This window comes from Bombyx mandarina, chromosome 03 (genome assembly GCF_030267445.1).
Source record: "Bombyx mandarina strain Sakado chromosome 03, ASM3026744v2".
NCBI lineage: Eukaryota > Metazoa > Arthropoda > Insecta > Lepidoptera > Bombycidae > Bombyx > Bombyx mandarina.
This window is the reverse complement of record NC_143210.1, coordinates 2,587,164-2,607,088: the sequence shown is the minus strand read 5'-3', so window position 1 is coordinate 2,607,088 and position 19,925 is coordinate 2,587,164. Positions and strand designations below refer to the sequence as shown.

The 19,925-nt window shown below is 36.1% G+C and overlaps 1 protein-coding gene across 2 annotated transcripts in view; it reads left to right on the top strand.

Moving 5' to 3' along the window:
* LOC114251618 (uncharacterized) overlaps positions 1-19,925 on the top strand; it is a 52,803-nt gene that overhangs the window by 20,119 nt on the left and 12,759 nt on the right. For both annotated transcript variants that reach the window (XM_089736606.1, XM_028185957.2), the window contains exons 6-10: positions 14,894-15,004; positions 16,146-16,272; positions 17,775-17,907; positions 18,859-19,159; positions 19,747-19,893. In XM_089736606.1, coding sequence (XP_089592732.1) covers positions 14,894-15,004; positions 16,146-16,272; positions 17,775-17,907; positions 18,859-19,159; positions 19,747-19,893 — 819 coding nt within the window. The remainder of the gene's footprint in view (positions 1-14,893; positions 15,005-16,145; positions 16,273-17,774; positions 17,908-18,858; positions 19,160-19,746; positions 19,894-19,925) is intronic.

Sequence of the window (19,925 nt, the reverse complement as noted above, 5' to 3'; positions counted from 1 at the left end):
TTAAAAAAAAAAAAGATACTTGCTTCGAGATTTCAATTCCGGCTTAGCATACGATACGAGTAATCGTCCTATCCATTAGGCCATGCTTTATGTAGGTACCTTAAAATTTTAGTAAAGTTTTAATTCACTAAATATTTTCAAAAGTGGTTAAAATGATCACGCAGCTATCCCCATGTTAAAATCAGATGATTGCAGTTTTTGTACGTACATTGAAAAATCTCAGATTATAATAATAAAAAATAAAAACAATTCTACTGAATTTAAACAAAATATGACCAATGCTATGTTAGAAAAACATTAGCTCTAAAGTTTAAACGTTCTACGCTTTTTGTGAATATTAACACAAAAGAATTGAAAAAAAAACCATACACTAGACGTTTCTTTCTATCAAAGTAACTACTAAAAATATATTTTACAAATAAAATAATTTAAAATTCGCTTCTTACGTACATACATACCACTAATGATATTTCAAAATATTTAAATTTAGGGTTTTTCCTCGTAATAGCAATTCATTTTAAATGTCACGAATTTGATCTTAGAAACGATTAGATTATATTATTAGCCGGCTTTAATTGTGTTACGTTGTTTCTTACCTTTTTCTTCCCAACTGCAAAGTCATTGTGGTTTTCGGCCAAAATTAAAAATTGAAAAATGTAAGAGAAATAACTATGCAAAAAATCAAAATCGGAATTACTAATTTTTATCCAAATTTAATTTTATAATGTAACTAGCTGACCCGGCAGACTTCATAGTGCTTCAATCGATAAATAAAAGACCTAAACTTTTGTATAAAATAAACTTAAAACAAACCAAAGGAATCCGTCCGACGGGAGACACATAAAAGGAAAAACAAAATTGTTATTTTCATTTAATTCCGAGAATTTTCATATTTATCTACCTTTTAAACCTTCTCTGGACTTCCACGAATAATTCAAGACCAAAATTAGCCAAATCGGTTCAGCTGTTCTCGAGTTTTAGCTAGACTAACGAGCAGCAATTCATTTTTATATATAGAGATTAATACAAATTCTTAAATGTGTCTGTTATGAGATTGTTTAGTTCTTTTGTTTAATAAACGTGTTTACTGGATACATTTTAACTAGGCAACGACATAAGCAATTTGTATAAATTTACAAAGTTCCCGATTTCAATAGAAAATTTAAAAATAATCACCCGGAACTAAACAATGACATAATAATAATATAGCTCGTAAATAAAATGCAAACCGGATTTTCTCTTTATAAAACACAACTTTTCACGTCACGAATCATGAAAATATATTTGTGGAGTTATTGTCAAGATTATTTTTACTGTCGACAGAGGCTTGCTAATGTTTTTTTTTTATTTATTGCTTAGATGGGTGGACGAGCTCACAGCCCACCTGGTGTTAAGTGAGTACTGGAGCCCATAGACATCTACAACGTAAATGCGCCACCCACCTTGAGATATAAGTTCTAAGGTCTTAGTATAGTTACAACGGCTGCCCCGCCCTTCAAACCGAAACGCATAACTGCTTCACGGCAGAAATGGGCAGGGCGGTGATACCCACCCGCATGGACTCACAAGAGGTCCTACCACCAGTAAAAGTTTTTTGAGAGTATGTATATATATATGTACATATGTAATTATTTGGCATTCTCTACTGGCTTAACATTTTGATGTATTTTAACAAATTATCCTAAATTATCCTACCTACAGAAATGAACAACGTAGTCAGTCACCTGATACCAGACATCTTTAATTGCTATTTTTCTTATTCACAACGGAAAATATTGTAATAAAAACTTATTTCTTCACGTTGTTTAATTATCATATATTATTATGTCGGAGATGGTTATTAGTTTAGTAGCTAAACGAAATGTAGCACGATTCCCGAGAGATGGCATCACAGTTTCCCCGACATATATTTACAGCGAAAATTATTAAATAGCTGTTATGTAATTACAATAAATTATTTATTACCATCACTTAAGTGAGACGGTTTTAAATCGGAAGATACGGTGCGAGCCCATCACAATTTCCGTCCGTATTAATAGTAAGATATCCCAGTTAACGGCCGTCTGGTGTAGTGGTAAGTGACATGGTCACTACACAAGGGGGCTGCGGGTTCGAATCCCGCCAAGGGAAAATATTTATATGATAAATATAAAAATATGTCTTTTCCAGGGTTATGAATCTATATTAAATATATGTATGTGTATAATAAAAATCTTACATTTATTTCCGTTATCTGGTACCTGTAACACAAGTTCTTTACGAACTTATCACGGGACCAGTTAACGTGGCGTGATTGTTAGTAATTATTTATATAACTTCGTCCCTAGTCAGGTAGGTAGGTAAAACTATCAGAAGTCGAATGTCCGAAAAACTGTCGTTTAAACATTCCTCACTCATATTTCTGTCATTATGAAAGGAAAAAGAAGAATTTAAACAAAAAAAATAGTAATGAAATTCAAAACTAGATTATAAATATTAAAGAAAGTTATCATGTTTACTAGAAACGAAAATAGATAAAAGCGTACGTTACAGTAGCATTATAAAATAAATAAAATTGAAGGTGGTCAAAATCATGTTTTTTTTTTATTGCTTAGATGGGTGGACGAGCTTACAGCCCACCTGGTGTTAAGTGGTTACTGGAGCCCATAGACATCCACAACGTAAATGCGCCACCCACCTTGAGATATAAGTTCTAAAGTCCCACGTATAGTTACAACGGCTGCCCCACCCTTCAAACCGAAACGCATTACTGCTTCACGGCAGAAATAGGCGGGGTGGTGGTACCTACCCGCGCGGACTCACAAGAGGTCCTACCACCAGTAAAAGACCACCATGTTCAAAGATTCCGTTACAAACATACATACGTCTGAAGCTAATAAAAGCGTATTAGAATACTTCATAGATTTTGTAGAAAAATCACGCAATCACAACGTCGTAGCAGCATAATTTAAATTTTATAACATTTATAAATGATATGGCATTTTGCACTAATAAAACGATATCAAAAATAAAACTTGAATGTCAAGAAAAACGAATTAAAGAAATGAATTATTGCAGTTTCATTTCAAACAATACAATATAGTGAAGAGGAAATATTACTTAATTAAATTACAAAATTTATATTTTATATTTAAAAAAATATTTGACGTTAAGTGAAATTCCGTGAAATTGTAAAACTAATAAAATAAACTCTGTGAGCTGTTTCGAATTAAATAAAATACAAAAATATAAAATATAGCATAAAGGATATAATTATTTAAAAAAATCTCTATATGACGTAAAATAATCAGATATCAGGGAAACAATTGCAACGAAATTATGTATTCATACTAAAATTTAAGCGGATACTACTATATTTTAATTATTTTAAATTGAATGCATTTGCCAATTATAATACGATCCAAACAACGAGCAGAGGTCGCAAAAAAAACTATAATGAAACGTAAAATAAAACATTCTTTATATTAGCATCGCGTATAATTTAATTAAAATTAAAAATATCCAGACACAAAAATTAAACTTTTTGGTTGCCCAACATGAATCACACACATATGAAATATGTCTGACATTTTAAAATTATTATGAACGCACACAGTAATATCAATTTGTTTTTTTTTTTTTAATTCCTTGTGTTGGCGATCGCACTAACGACCTTATGTGTTATAACTTAAGGTTTTAAGTTGCTATCGGAGCCCATATACATCAGAACGTGAATGCCGCCACCCACCTTGAGATATGAGGTCTTAGTCTGAATTGTACAGTATAAACTGTCCCACTAACTAGAAGACAATAGTGCTGCGCAAATTGATAGAGTGGTGGTATCTGTCCATGTGCATTCACAATACCATCAGGAATTACGCAAATAGAAAATTTTTGGGGGTTGCTTTTTATGCTTTTACTTTACTCCATATGGTACTATTATTCCTTGATCGTGGAAGTCTTACAAGATTAGGGATCAAGTACGTATATCATTAGAAAAATTGGAAAGTGATTCGAAGGACTAACTGTGTAACTATACTGAGATCTTAGAACTTATATCTCAAGGTGGGTGGCGCATTTACGTTGTAGATGTCTATGGGCTCCAGTAACCACTTAACACCAGGTGGACTGTGAGCTCGTCGAACCATCTAAGCAATAAATAAAAAAAAGGAACATCGACATAGTTTCTTCTCTCGATGCGAGCTTGTCGGCGGTCTTATCATTTAGCCTACGAAGACTTTAAATACTTACTCGGGTTTGAAGTACATTTTTTTTCACTATCGTAGTCAATCGTGAACATTTGTTAAGTAGGTACGTATTTCATTGAAAAGATTGGTACCTTTTTTTCTTCTTTTAACGCTGGGGAATCCGTTTACGGATACCCGGTCGAGAGAGGTTTAAGATTGGTACCTGCCTGGATTCGAACACTGATGCATCGCTACATACAAGAATGCACCGGACGTCTTATCCTTAAGGCCACGACGATTTCAAATACTGGACATTCGCCACGATATTTTAGAATGACGTTTCAGGAATCGCCAGCACTGTCCGATAGTACGAATCCCTATTTTACGGATGTACTATGTAACTCACTGCACGCAATCTATCACAAAAGACAAATTTGATGACGAGGGGTCAACAGTCTTGAGCAAACACCGGGGCGACTGCCCATTTCATTTTCCGTTGCTAGTTCATGACGACATAGAAATAATTACGATCATTTCCTAGAAAGGACTATCTTCCTCGTTACATGCGCTTTCGGTATTCCTTAGAAATCTATCATTTACAAATTCTACACAATTATACACTACACAAATTCTACTTCATTATAAACGCTATGTCACCAAAATTTATTATTTTTAACTAAATATTAGAAACCCACAAATAATTTATTAGAATACTAAAAAAGCAATAAAAAATTTAAATCTATTTTTATCATTTTAATTAAATGTCGCGCAGTGGTCGCTCAGTGTAAAGCAGTTTTGTTGCAGTATTTTTTTTTTTGTAATGCAATTACAAAACATCGTGCATATTACCTTGTGGGCGGAAACTAAAATAATGACCTAGACGTCGGATGAGCTGTTTTTTTGCCTTTCATTGCTGACGGCAAATCTTTGTACTTTTTAAAATTTTTAGATTGTTTCAATTATATTATTTTTGTAACTATGTCGAGTGTAATGTGTGCTTGGCTTTTAACACGTCTAACAATCGTATCTATATAACGGGATCTTACAACGTAATTTTCACCAGACGTCCGATTAACTTGAGAATTTACACACGTGTCAAGGTCCGATGACAATATAATAATTATTATATTTTGGGTAGTTTAACGACAAAGGGAAGATCTTTCACTGAATGGGTGAAATTGCTCGGTAGACCGACGGTTCGAATGGTATTTTTTTTGTTTCCCTACCTATTCTAATGACCTCGAAGGGTCATACTCATACTAGATTCACCGGGCGAGTAGTTGAATTTACGGGGCTCTAACCTGTGGACGTTGCTAACAAAAGCAGTGCTTCGCAGAGTCTACCATCGGATCACAAACACGACCCACTGAGAAGATCCGGGCGAGAAACTCAGTGGTCTGTGTCTGTGAGTTAAAAGTATACAAACTTATCTTGGAAATGTCGTAAGCAAAATTCAAGCATCTGTGAATTATCTTGTGTTGCTTGATAGCTACCGCCACAGTATAAGTCTTATATCCTGACCTGACTGAGTATAAGTTTTATATCCTGACCAGGATGACTAGGATAAGTAGACTATTCGTTTGGTAGAGTCTTGCTTATGTTTTTAAACAGTATTATTTATTTCTAAAAGCTGCCGAAAAAAAAGCTTATCAGTTTTCGTTGCGGTAAACATTGAAATATAAGCTATAATCCTTAGTTAATTAGGTGTAACTTTTATTATCTTGCTTCAAAATGTTTATTAACGGGTATTAAAAAATACGCTCGCTCAGTATGAATTATAAAATATATTCATTTGGTTTTAAAATATATATTCAATTGATTTCATCATATTAAATTAATACTTACGTTATAACTTATACGTTAACGGCACGGTAGTCTGTGTACAGTTGAATGTCAAAGGCACGCGAGACAATAAGAATTGGGACTATAACTTCTCTGCCAATGTAGTTAATAACAAACCGGGCGTGTGTGCGTTAGATTACGCAGAATAATGGGTTCCGTACTAGAGATGAATTTACATACTAATATACACTAGAAAGGTGATTTTGTACTCAACTAGTGAGACGTCATTGTAAATTTATAAATATTAAATAAATAAACTTAAGTAAAGTAAATAGGGAAAAATGTCTAATCAGTACACAAATATTCCATTTATATTTCATAGGTATTTATGTAAATTGTGTAAATTGTTTATTCATATTTATGTTTAATGTAGCGATATTATCTTGTTAATGATTATGTATTTATATATAAATCGATTAATACACTGTATAATAATTTGTTTCCTGAAATGATTCTAGTTGACCTGATGATTGTCTGGAAGACAAGTCTTGAAGTCGTCGTGGCCTAAAGGATAAGACGTCCGGTGCATTCGTATCTAGCGATGTACCGGTGTTCGAATCCCGCAGGCGGGTACCAATTTTTCTAATGAAATACGTACTTAACAAATGTTCACGATTGACTTCCACGGTGAAGGAATAACATCGTGTAATAAAAATCAAACCCGCAAAATTATAATTTGCGTAATTACTGGTGGTAGGACCTCTTGTGAGTCCGCACGGGTAGGTACCACCGTCCCGCCTATTTCTGCCATGAAGCAGTAATGCGTTTCGGCTTGAAGGGTGGGTCAGCCGTTGTAACTATACTGAGACCTTAGAACTTATATCTCAAGGTGTGTGGCGCATTTACGCTGTAGATGTCTATGGGCTCCAGTAACCACTTAACACCAGGTGGGCTGTGAGCTCGTCCACACATCTTAGCGATAACATTTTTTGGATTTAATGTTTTCCATTTGTAGTAAAATAAAGAGTTTACCCTACTTTAACCTTTTAAATGACCTTAGAATTATGGGTACTGGAAATATATTACGAGAACAGCTAGAATAGAAGACCGAATACCAAATATCTTTTGCAAACATATTAACTTTGACCGGGAATCAAACAGAATTCTGTCTTACCAAGGTCACTAACCACTTGACCAACAAGGTCGTCGAAACATGTAAAAGTCTACAGTTACTCATAGCAACATAATACTCATTAGATAAAGCATAAATTTGCGTAAAACGTATTCTACAAGTTAAGTTTTATGGAACTAATTTTTCATTAGGAGAAAATGGTAAATATTACAAAGGTCTTGACTGAACGGATCGGTCATTATAACAACCACATCACACAGGTGCAATTACTTCGTGTTTAAGACGACATGCTATATGAACTATAAGTTTAGTTACGAATGTGGTCAATCAAAAATTAACTCTAAAGTCATTACTTATGTACAAAATATAAATAATATACTATAAAAATTAACATTCTAATTTTAACTAACTAAGAAAAATTTAATTCTAAACTAAATTCTAACTAACAAAAAACTATTCACATTTTATGTTGCCAGTTTCAAAAAATCTCTAAATGTAGCAAAAGAAAAATCAATCAAAATGAACAAGCGTGGATCGGGTGAACACATGACTGGTGGCAAATAAAACTGTCATCTATGTTACTCGGTGAAATTACAAGGATTCTGTTTTACTATACGGTTGTTGCGGAACTCTAAAAATACTAGTCAACCAGTTGAACGTTTTCAAATAATACAAGTGTGTGTATTCAAAATAATAATGATTATTCTAAATCCGTTATTTTGGAGGGGAGTTTGTTTTTTTTTAGGTTATCATTCTAGAAATAGCGGTTTTACTGGCAAACGTGATCTTAAAAGTCATAAAATTAAAATTATTATTTTTCGTTCCAGTTATTGATTGTAGATAATGTATGAGTAAACTACTTCAGTAATCTCGATAGTGTAGATATTTTGATACGTATTTAATATGTTAGCAGTATGTTATATTAAGGGAGAGAAAAGACAAAAGTATGGTTGCGTCTTCTTTACGTATGTTCGTGAATCTTATGCGAAACATACATATTTATTTTAACAAAACTTCGATTCAATGATCACGCGTCAAAATGAAAAGGCGGGAATGACCTTTACGAACATTTGACGTTAAGACGTGTGTCTGAAATTGTGTGAAAAGACGACGAAGGTAATAAAAAAAATATTCGAAATTACAAAAATATTTGACCCCCAAACACGTATTCAAATAAAAAAGGAACTGCGGCGGCACGGTACTTAATTCTTGTTGTTTTTTTTTTTTTTTTAATTCTTGGAAGTCAGGGACGTAATTATATTGAGCTTTAAAAAAAAAGGTTAAAATCCAAGATTATAACTTAAAATACCAACCGCGTATAAATTTATTTTTATTAGATTTTTTTATTACATTATTGTTGTTTTTTTTTTTCGTGTCTCCGACACGTGCAAAGTTTGCCCGTTAAAGTTTTATTGATCTCGTTTCGATTTATCTACGTAATAGATGATTTATACAGTTTTTTTTTAAATTAATTAAAAAAACCAGTTATTTTCTCGTTTTAATTAATTGTTTGGTTTTTAGATATTTTTTAACAATATACAAGATAAGCTATCATTATTATTTCCTGTGTCACAACTGGACTTGTATGTGGAACAGTTTTTTTTTTTTTAATAAATCAAAGGAATACTTCAAAAATACTTACTTAAAAGAAAAACATAATAATTGTATTCATAATAGAATTGTAAACGAGATGCAAATCTATTTGTATACAAAAGTCGATATGTGAATATATGTAAGTTCCCTATTAGACTTAACAGTGGACCCTTTTCGATCAAAATTTTCAATAAATCTTATCCCGTCAAGTTTGGTAGCGATCGATTAAACTCAAATTAAAGATCGAAATCAGAAAAAGGGCTGGCTTCAAACTGTCGATATTTTTATATCTTAATTTTGCATATCTCTAAGAGGACCGAAATTGCCACTTTTTTTTCTTCAAAACATTCCTAGAGCGGTAATCAGCAGCTTATCCATATATGTTCCTATACTTAGAGACCCTACCCGATCTCATGAGAGGCACGTGTTAGAAAATAACCAATACCGAGCAGATATAGCATTAGCAATGTGCTAGTATTATAATGACCTGATTTGACCTCGTAGCTGTTATGTTCGAAAGCTTCGTTGTGATCTAAACTACAGTCAGGTAAGTAACGAATGATTCATACACCTAAGATTACATTAATACTAAGACTGTTATTGGTTAATCTTTACTTAGTATCGTTCTCGTGTTGTTGGTCATTATACGGCCCTTCGTCCCTCTGAAACCAATACTAAGGTCAGTAAGCCATGTCACGGTAACATATAGAGTGGACTATCAAAAATTAAAATAAATGAATTAATACACTAATAAATCGAAAGTCCACGCTATCTGTTTCTAAACCATCAACGTAATAACTGGGAACAAATCGGGCACGATAATTCGGCCCCAAATTAGGATTCTCTGTGTTAAGGCGTAGCGTGGGTAAGCTTTTTTAATTATTTTTTTATTGCTTAGATGGGTGGATGAGCTCACCTGGTGTTAAGTGGTTACTGGAGCCCATAGACATCTACAACGTAAATGCGCCACCCACCTTGAGATATAAGCTATAAGATCTCACTATAGTTACAACGGCTGCCCCGCCCTTCAAACCGAAACGCATTACTGCTTCACGGCAGAAATAAGCAGGGCGGTGGTACCTACCCGCGCGGACTCACAAGAGGTCCTACCACCGGTCGGCGTCTCACAAGATGGACGGACGACCTATTGAGGTTCGCGAGGATCCGCTGGATGCAGGCAGCGCAGGACCGGTCTTTGTGGCGAGGCTTGGAGGAGGCCTATGTCCAGCAGTGGACGTCTGTGGGCTGATAAGTGCTATGAGTACCGGAGACTGACAAACATACTTATATACATCTAAATATAAACATATATAGATAATACACACACAGACAAAGAGCAAACAGACCTGTTCAACACACAAATGTTTGCCCGATGTGGGAATCGAACCCACGACCCTCAGCGCAACTATTCAAGAGGCGCTGCACCACCGAGTCAGTCATACTTAACATAACTTATTACTATTATTTCAATACACAAAAATAATAAAGGCGCAATTTAAATGGTACAGAAACTTGTTCTAACGTGCTGGTATAGTACGTATTTAGATAAAAAAAGCTGGCTAACAATCAAGCTTACCATATATGTAAGACACGACACGAAAAACTGTATCTCGGTTATAATTTATGAAGCACAGAAATTAAAGTTGAAAGAGAAAAAAAACACACTACAGGATGTTGAATGTTTTAAATGACTCCAATCCGCTGTTAGACAATGAATATTTAAAAAAAAAAACTACGTCACGCGTCAGAGAAAAATCAAGTTTTATAAGGGATTGGGAAAGGGAGAGCATTTATGACGAGGGAAAGGTTCGTATTCAGAGTACTACTACGACATAGATTAATTAGATATGGCTTAATAATAATAGTTTATGCGCACGCTTGAAACCGTAATAAATATAGCTTTGATATGCAAATAAGTAAGTACCAAGGTAATATGAGCTTAAATGTCTTTACCAGTAACTAATTAAAAAAAAATGTTTATTAAAACAGCCTGTATTTTGATTATTATCTCGGCATTTATATCGCAATACATTTGTTGTTATTATAATTACATCTAGTGAAATAGGTGAATAGAAATAATATAATCGTGTGAATTTTATTCTAGGTAAAAAATAAAATGATTTGGTTTTGTTTCGTTTAGAAATTGGAGAAACTTCACACAGTCTGCTGAATATGTTATTTCTTGTTTATTGCAAAAGTAAAGCTATAATAATCGTTTTAATTACAACATTTAAAGATTTCGTAAGAAAATGCTTAGTAGATTCGGAACTAAGACGGATATTTAAAAGCATAATTATAAAAATTGGGTCATACATTTATAAAAAAATACATGCAAAAAATTCTTTATAAAATGAATGATGTATTTAAAGATTTCATATGAAAAATAGTCAATTATAAATGATATATTTAAAAGGATCAATAAAATGTTAAGGTTATAATTAACTGTCTGCGTTCAATGAACGTCTACTTGAAAATCTCGATACACGACCATTTATATCCGTATATGTAAAAGACAGAGATAGAGAGAAGGAGGGTGAGAGAGAAAAATGCATGAAGGGGACGTTTTTGCCTCACAACCAACTATTGGATTAAGAAGTATCGTACCAAATATCACTTCACAATTTTCCAATCCATGTATTGTAAATGTACTTTTTATTTTATTGCTTATATGGGTGGATGAGCTCACGGCTCACCTAATGGTGTGTTGTGACAGAGCCAAGCTGCCTATCGTTAAGGGGTTCTTCGTAAACTCAGATTTATGAAGGATAACAAATATTATATAAAAGCTAGAAGCTAGAGTATCACATCACTCTATCTTCCGGTCAAAAGAATTCACTGGAAAACGGCAGCAGCCCTCTCCACCACACCAAAATAACATTTTTACAATTTTTGTGTTTGTCTGTCTGTCTGTTTGTTCCGGCTAATCTCTGGAACGGCTGGGCCGATTTTGACGAGACTTTCACTGATAGGTAGCTGATGACGAAAGAAGGAACTTAGGCTCCTTTTTTTAGAGTAGCTTCGTCCCACAGCGTCACCCGCCGTACGATAACAACCACGGTCAACATGGCGGGACTCAGCTATCAATAATAATATTTAATGTTTCCGTCATAATATGTATTTCGCGATAGTTACATCGAAGACTATTCGAGATTTACCAGAAAAAAAAAACCATATAGCTCAAGAATACATTATCATTAGTATCACATGAAGAAAAAAAACCACAAACATATTACAACAAAAATCTAACATAATTAAAGAATAAAAATAATTAGTTAATAAATATTTCATCTTTTCAAAATCGCTAGACTGTGACTGCAACTTTTTTTTTTATTTTAATCTTTTTAAATACCTATTCCATTGTGTAGAAAACGTATTCTGTGTCTTGCGGTGACGTAAGCCGGTAGTGAACGATTTAAAACGACGTTCTAATTAATAGTACAATTTTATTTTTAAAGTAAATTTTAGCAGTTTAATCCGGTTTGAAGGGCATTATGAACGGAATTGGTAAACGTTGTGTTCACGTAAATTTCAAATGTTATTTTTCGTTTTTTTTAAAACCCGTTTTGTTATTTTAAACTTAATTTTGTAGAATTAGAATAGAATAAACGATTTTGATTGCTCGCAAGGGGCTGTTGAAATTTTGATTCCTCCTTCTTCATTCTTATACCGACAGTTCTAATTCTCACCGCGGTCGGTAAAATTGATCGATAATTAAAAAAAAACTAACAATTTTATTACACAATGCGGACTATTGTTTTTTTGAACAACAACAGTCCGTTGTATTGTTTTTTCTTTTCTTGGAAAAGAGAAAAGGAAACTTGAAGTAAAGAGTGAAGAGAATGTTAAATGCTTATTTGTGGCGGGTAGCCATCACACAGGATATTTGACAGATGAATCTGAATCTCGCTTACGACATTTTCAAGATAAGCTTGCATATATACAAGTTCCGAACAACAACATTCGGCCTAAGTCATCTCGTATCCTCCCGATCCAGTAACGGCGCTTTTAGGTACCCCAAGCACCGACTCGACGAGTAAATTAACCCACAGACACAGTCCACTGAGTTTCTTCGTCGGATCTTCTCAGTGGGTCTCGTTTTCGAACCGGTGATAGGTTCTGCGAAGCACGGCTCTTGCTAGGGTTCGTGCTAGCAACATCGTCAGGTTTGAGCCCCGTAAGCTCACCCACTAGCCTGGCGATGCTGACATGGTCGCCCTAGACCACGAGCTTAGGTATCAAAAAAAACAACATTCGGACCGTCGCATCCCAGCGTCGATCTACCGAGACATATCACCCGCTCGGTGGAAGATCTTCCCTTTCGTCGCTATATCTACAGTATTAATACCGTTATCAAACTGTAAGACAATTTGAATATGCATATAATATTTAATTTGCATCGCTCAAATACAACCGGGCCTCTAATCCGTATACTTTAATTGAGGCCATCAGCGAAAAAGTGGCCTAAACCACAATCATTTATATTCAAGCTTATATGACGTATATTAGAATTTATTTAAAATATAATAAATTTTCATGCAAAACCGGCCTATCCATAGTTTCACCCATAGATAACAGATAGCTTTGTAAACATTATTTTTGCGTGTATTGTTTTTTTGCCTACTCAAGTTCAAATTTATAAAAATTGAAACCTAATTGGCTCCATAGTAACTATGGTAAGCTTATGCCACTTTTGCGCTGACGCCCTCAATTTTAAGCACACCGATCAACAATGATAGCGCTAATAGGCGGACTAGTAGTGGCTGCCACCGCTCGTGAACATCAAAATAAACTCGTTCCCAGTAACTTCGAAACAAATTATTTTAAGTAAAATTTAAATCTTACCACTTCTTTCATAATTATGTTATTATGTAGTCGTGGCTTATAATTGTGTTAGCATTTAACCTGAATTTATAGTCTTTTATTTTTAATGTTGACGTATAAACACGCTCTATTATTTAATGACTCTAAGAATATAAAGGTTATAATTCTGATTAAATAAATAAGTATTTACTTTATTTTCTTGAAAATTGTGTTATTCTATTATGTATAATAATATTATAATATATATTTAAAATTCTGCTCGTTAAATTCATTGTTGTCAGAAATTGAGTTGGTAGTCTTCGTAAAGAACAAAATTAAGAAATACATATCGCGGATTTTAATGAAATTAGAAAAAAAATATTGCAACTGTCGGACGATGTCCCGCGGTAAATAACTGAAAAGACGAGTTGTTTGAAATTCTCAACAGCACGTCAATAATTTTGATCTACATTTCATTGACGGTTTAATGAAATATCTTTGAATATATGAAATATCAAAGATGTTTCGGTCGGTCATTCCCAAATAAGAATTTGCAATAGTGACGCAACAATATAAGATAATAAATTGATTAGTCAGTATCGAATCTAGATTTGTAATAGCTATGTTGACGAAGCTTAAACATTTTAACTTGGTCTGTACCTACTCGCTTGGATAAACATATCCAAGGCTTAATTATTTAAATAATAATTAACTACTTATACTGCTCTTGGTCAATAAATCAAATAGTTATTATATATTTCATATTATATGTAAACGGTATATATCTATTTATTGTGTGTATGTCTTTACTTTAATAATGTATTGTCTATAGTACACCGCAACATACCTGCTATATTTTTATATTTTCCAGAATTTCTATAAATGAAACGCTTGTCTGGAAGAGATCGCTTTTGACATTAAGACCGCCTATGGTACAAACGTATCTGCTTTTTGACTGTTTTTAATGTAAATTGTGTTTTGGTGTGCAATAAAGTATATTCTCTCTCTCTCTCTCTTTCTTCTTGGGTTATAGATGGATATATAAAATTGGCATTCTACGTCATCGTTCTCGTCGAACCCGTCGCTTGCGTCGAAGGGCTCGACGAGTAAATTAACCCACAGACACAGCCCACTGAGTTTCTCGCCGGATCTTCTCAGTGGGTAGCGTTTCCGATCCGGTGGTAGAATCTGCGAAGCACGACTCTTGCTAGGGTTCGTGTTAGCAACGTCGTCAGGTTTGAGCCCCGTGAGCTCATCTACTAGTTAAGGTTACGCTTATACAGTCTCTCAAGGCTCTCAGCTTAGGTAGGAAAAAAAAGGCATTCTACAAAATTTATCAAAGATCAATACATCAAGATATCAAAACATTTCGAGAGGAATTGGCGATTTGAATTAATGTCCACATTTTATTTGCTTGCAGGGGCGGCCAGTAATGATTCGTTGAACAAGAATGACACTACGAGCGGTATTAAGGTGGTGCAACTGTCGATGCTACAGAAGCCCCCGAACAACGAACACGACGACTCCGACGGTGAGTTCACGAGACGGGTAGAGATCATGGGACTTGTCCAAAATGTGAACTTGATTTCTTAGCTCAGTGGTCGGTAACCCCATGCTCTTTGACTCCTCATTTACAACTCTTCAGTGAAATGTTTAGTCCAGGCTCGGAATATCATTTATCACCTTGCCTCGTGAGAGATGACTAAACATTTTTGAAACGCTATAAAAATTTATGTTAAAAAAAATAATTAAATAAATTTTAATTTACCTATTACCTATATGAATAGTGAATGGCATGGTCAGCTTGAAATTAAATTACCTCTACTGTTGCATTTGTCACTTAGATTTAATTTTGTTTTAGTTTATCCACCATATTCACGGATGAGCTTCTTTATGGGACATTAGGCGTTCGGAAATTCATAACTAACATTTAAAAGTTTATTATTATTATATTTTTGCTTAGATGGGTTAAGTGGTTACTGGCACCCATAGACCTCTACAACGCAAATGCGCCGCCCACCTTGAGATATAAGTTCGAAGGTCTTAAGTATAGTTACAACAGCTGCCCCACCCTTCAAACCGAAACGCATTACTGCTTCACGGCATTTAATTTTATTATCATACTAGCTGACCCGGCAGACTTCGTAGTGCCTCAATCGATAAATAAAAGACCTAAAGCTTTATTCAAAATAAACTTAAAACAATCCCTCCGACGGGGGACGACACATCAAAGGAAAAACAAAATTGTTATTTTTATTTAATTCCGAGAATTTTCATATTTATCTATCTTTTAAACCTTCTCTGGACTTCCACAAATAATTCAAAACCAAAATTAGCCAAATCGGTCCAACCGTTCTCGAGTTTTAGCGAGACTAACGAACAGCAATTCATTTTTATATATATTGACGCTTGAAAGGCAAACGTGACTAAGCGACAATGCGTGAACTTTACAGTAGACTAATTTAAAGTTGAAATACCTGAAAAAAATTATATTTTAATGAATCTAACTGTAGGATTGAAATGATTTTAATAGACTTAGAAATATATTTTTTTTGCGTATCGAATATGGTTATTACCTATCATTTATGTACAAAGCAGTTATTGTCACTTATTCACGTTTGCCTTTCAAGCGTCGATATATATTTTATTATTATATTAATTTTATATTGCAGAGAAGTCTGGTCACAAAGGCGTGATGGACGACGACGAGGAAACAGATTCCAGTGGTTCGATGTCGGATTCGGCCGCGAACGACGCGCAGGACGGGCGCCCGCACGTCTGCGACGTGTGCGATCTGAGGTGCGTGCTTGCTATTTATTTTCCCTATCTAATCGTTGGCAGTCACCAAGCAGACACCAATGGAGATGGAGATCCTTACGCGGAACCGGCATTGGATTGGTCGCATATTGAGAAAGCCCTTTTTTTCCTGCTTAGCTGAGAGCCTTGAGGCTATTTCAGCGTAACCTTAACTAGTACGTGAGCTCACGAGCCTCGAACCTAACGACGTTGCTAACACGAACCCCCAGCAAGAGCTGTGCTTCGCAGAATCTACCACCGGATCGGAAACGCGACCCACTAACAAGGTCCGGCCAGAAACTTAGTGGGCTGTGTCTATGGGTTCGCGCGTCGAACTCTTCATCGGAGACCCATGCTCAGAATATGATTAGTAAATAATATCCAGGTCTATGGTATTCTTGAATAAAATTGAAAGTAAAATTTCCATATGCTTCGTTCAATGATAGAACGAGACTGTTGTAGCGTTTCGTGACGTAATAAACGTCAGTTGACCATTCACTTCATTCACCAAAGATTTAAAAATAATACTTTTGACAGAAATGAGATAAACCTAACGAATATTTTCCTAAATAGTTGTCTCTCTTTATTATCGAATTATTTTCTAAAAATTAAAAACACATCTGGTGATCAAATACATGATACATTTAAAAGACAGCGTGTATGGAATCTTTTTTTTATTAAGAATACATCTAAATTACATTTCTGTGAAAAAAAATAAAAAAAAATGTTTATTTGTGTTCAAAAACACTGAACCATTGAAGAGAATTTTACCTATAACTTAAAAAAATATATATTTTTAGAGATTTAAAATTACTATCACTAATTTAGAAAAAACAAATATATGCAAGTAAATACGTTTGACAATAACGAGCTAGTGCAATGTGAATATTCTCACGCGTACTAAAGCGCACTGACCTCGTATTGCAACAGATCTTTCTGTTATCATTTAGACATATTCAGGGTATAGTGGAAGGTATCAGACCGCTGGAAGGTTGCACATGCGATGGACCGACCAAGTCAAGTTGGCAGATGGCGATTCTTTACATGAGTGTACCAGACTCACCACAAACCGGGAGAAGTGGCGATTACTCGTGAGGCGCATAACATCTGCCCACAGCAATGATACTGAATCCACGGCCGCTCTGACAAGAGTAACTGCCCGGTCATCGTTCTCGTCGAACCCGTCGCTTGCGATAAAGGGCTCTGCGAGTTAATTAACAGCCCACCACTGAGTTTATCGCCGGATCTTCTCAGTCGGTCGCGTTTCCGATCCGGTGGTAGATTCTGCGAAGCACTGCTCTTGATAGGGTTCGTGTTAGCAACGTCAGGTTTGAGCCCCGTGAGCTCACCTACTAGCGCAGTTGCGCTTATATGGTCTCTCAAGACCATCAGCTTAGGTAGAAAAAAAAACGCTAAGAGTGATATGAAAAAAGAGATAGTATTATTACATTTAAATCAAACGAGTAAAGTGAAATATGATCAAGATTTCGACTTGTCTTGTTCAGATTCCAAAGGTCATCGCACCTGAGCCGCCACAAGCTGACGCACACGGGCGAGCGACCCTACACGTGCGGCGGCTGCGGGAGGTCCTTCGCTAGATCTGACAAGCTACGAATGCACACAAAGATCTGTGAGAGGGTATGTACATATTTTTTTTATTGCCTAGTTAAGTGGTTACCGACCGGAGCCCATAGACATTTACAATGTAAATGCCGCCACCCACCTTGAGATATAAGTTCTAAGGTTTCAGTATAGGTACAACGGCTGCCCCGCCCTTCAAGCCGAAACGAATTACTGCTTCACGACAAAAATAGGCGGGGTGGTGGTACCTACCCGTGCGGACTCACAAGAGGTCCTACCACCAGTAATAAGTACTAAACACAACGTTTATATTTTTATTGTGACTTGTTGACGTCGCCCGTGGTGATCAACAATGTCAAGAACTTTCTAGAAATTTTCCATCAACCGCTGAGGACGTGGAGTACACTCGCACACAGCTTAATAGTCCGTTAATATTGTGAGGGAAACTGTAGTTTTAGGCCTAAGAAGGACTCCGTTACTGAGTGGTGCTGTAGTGATAATGCCACGGCCGAATTACTCTAAACAAGTGCTTAGAACAAGTTTGTCTAATTTTAATTAATAACCTTATCGGCTTTATCGGTGACGTCACATACGTTTTATTTTTGTTATTTAACAACTAGCTCCCGGTCATGTAAAAGTAAATATGTGCGAATTTAGAGTATTCTAGACGATTCTGGGCAATGTTACTCACTAAAATTCATTGTATAAAACGGACCAATAAGAACACAGAAGTCCACATTTATTCTGTAAAAATGGACAAAGTTAAAGTAGTATATGATGTTCTTTACAACGGAAAGTATCTGTAATTTTTTTACTTTAAGTAAATTGGGAGAATCTGTAAGATAGACGTCGTAGTTAAAGCTAGTAGGCAGCAGCTTGGCTCTGCTCCTGGCATTGCTGAAGTCCATGGGCGACGGTAACCACTCACCATCAGGTGAGCCGTATGCCCGTCTGCCTACAAGGGCAATAAAAAAAATATTAAAAAATAATGTAACAAATATTTGACAGGAGGACCCAACAGTGGACATGACAAACGACGCGCCGTCGAATAAACGCGAGAGCAACTCTGAAGTGATGTCCGGCATGGTGCGGAGCACGCACCGCGAGTCCGGCCACCTGGTGTTCACGCCGGGCGGTGACGTCATGCTGCCCCCCCGCCCCGCGCCCGCCGTGCTGGAGCGCGCCGACCCCCCGCCCGACGGCATGCTCGACCCCCCGCGGAGGGGCCGCGGCCGGCCCAGGAAGACTCCTCTGCCTCTAACGCCTAAAATCAAGAAGAAGAGAGGTCGTCCCCCTAAGACATCGCTCGGTGAGTTACCAATTACTAAAATTTGTAATTAAACTTTTGTTCTCTCGACATCTTCCAGAGTATCGATAAAAGTATATCGAGAGTAAATGTAATTCATTACGTTTTCATCATCCGGAGTCAGCACCCATACGACACCATGCCATTGTCTTTTGTTTAACAGAAAGAGTAATTGTATAATTTGCCCAAAACACGTGATCACGGATTCTCCCGAGCCATTAATGGTGCTTTTAGGTACCACAAGGACCGGTCACCGCCCTCGTCGAGCCCGTCGCTTGTGACGAAGGACTCGATGAGCGAATGAACCCAAAGACCCAGCCCACTGAGTTTCTCGCCGGATCTTCTCAGTGGGTCGCGTTTCCGATCCGGTGGTAGATTCTGCAAAGCACTGCTCTTGCTAGGGTCAGTGTTAGCATCACTCCGGTTTGAGCCCCGTGAGCTCACCTACTAGCTAAGGTTGCGCCGAAATAGCCTCTTAAGGCTATCATCAGCTTAGGTAGAAAAAAATTTACATAAAAGTGTCACCTTTAAAAATAATATTTCACAAACACAAGTAACCGGTAAGTGGAAATTGTGATCATCAATTCCAGACCTGGAAGGTTGCGTACTAACGAGCGGCTCAGTGATGGGTCCGAGCCCTCAGCAGATCTCCCACATCACGACTCCCTCCGGACACCAACTGTTACTCAAGAGGAAACGTGGACGGCCTCCGAAGAATTATTTCATGCCCAAACAAGGTGCGTGCGTGCATAACCATTCCGTTTAATTT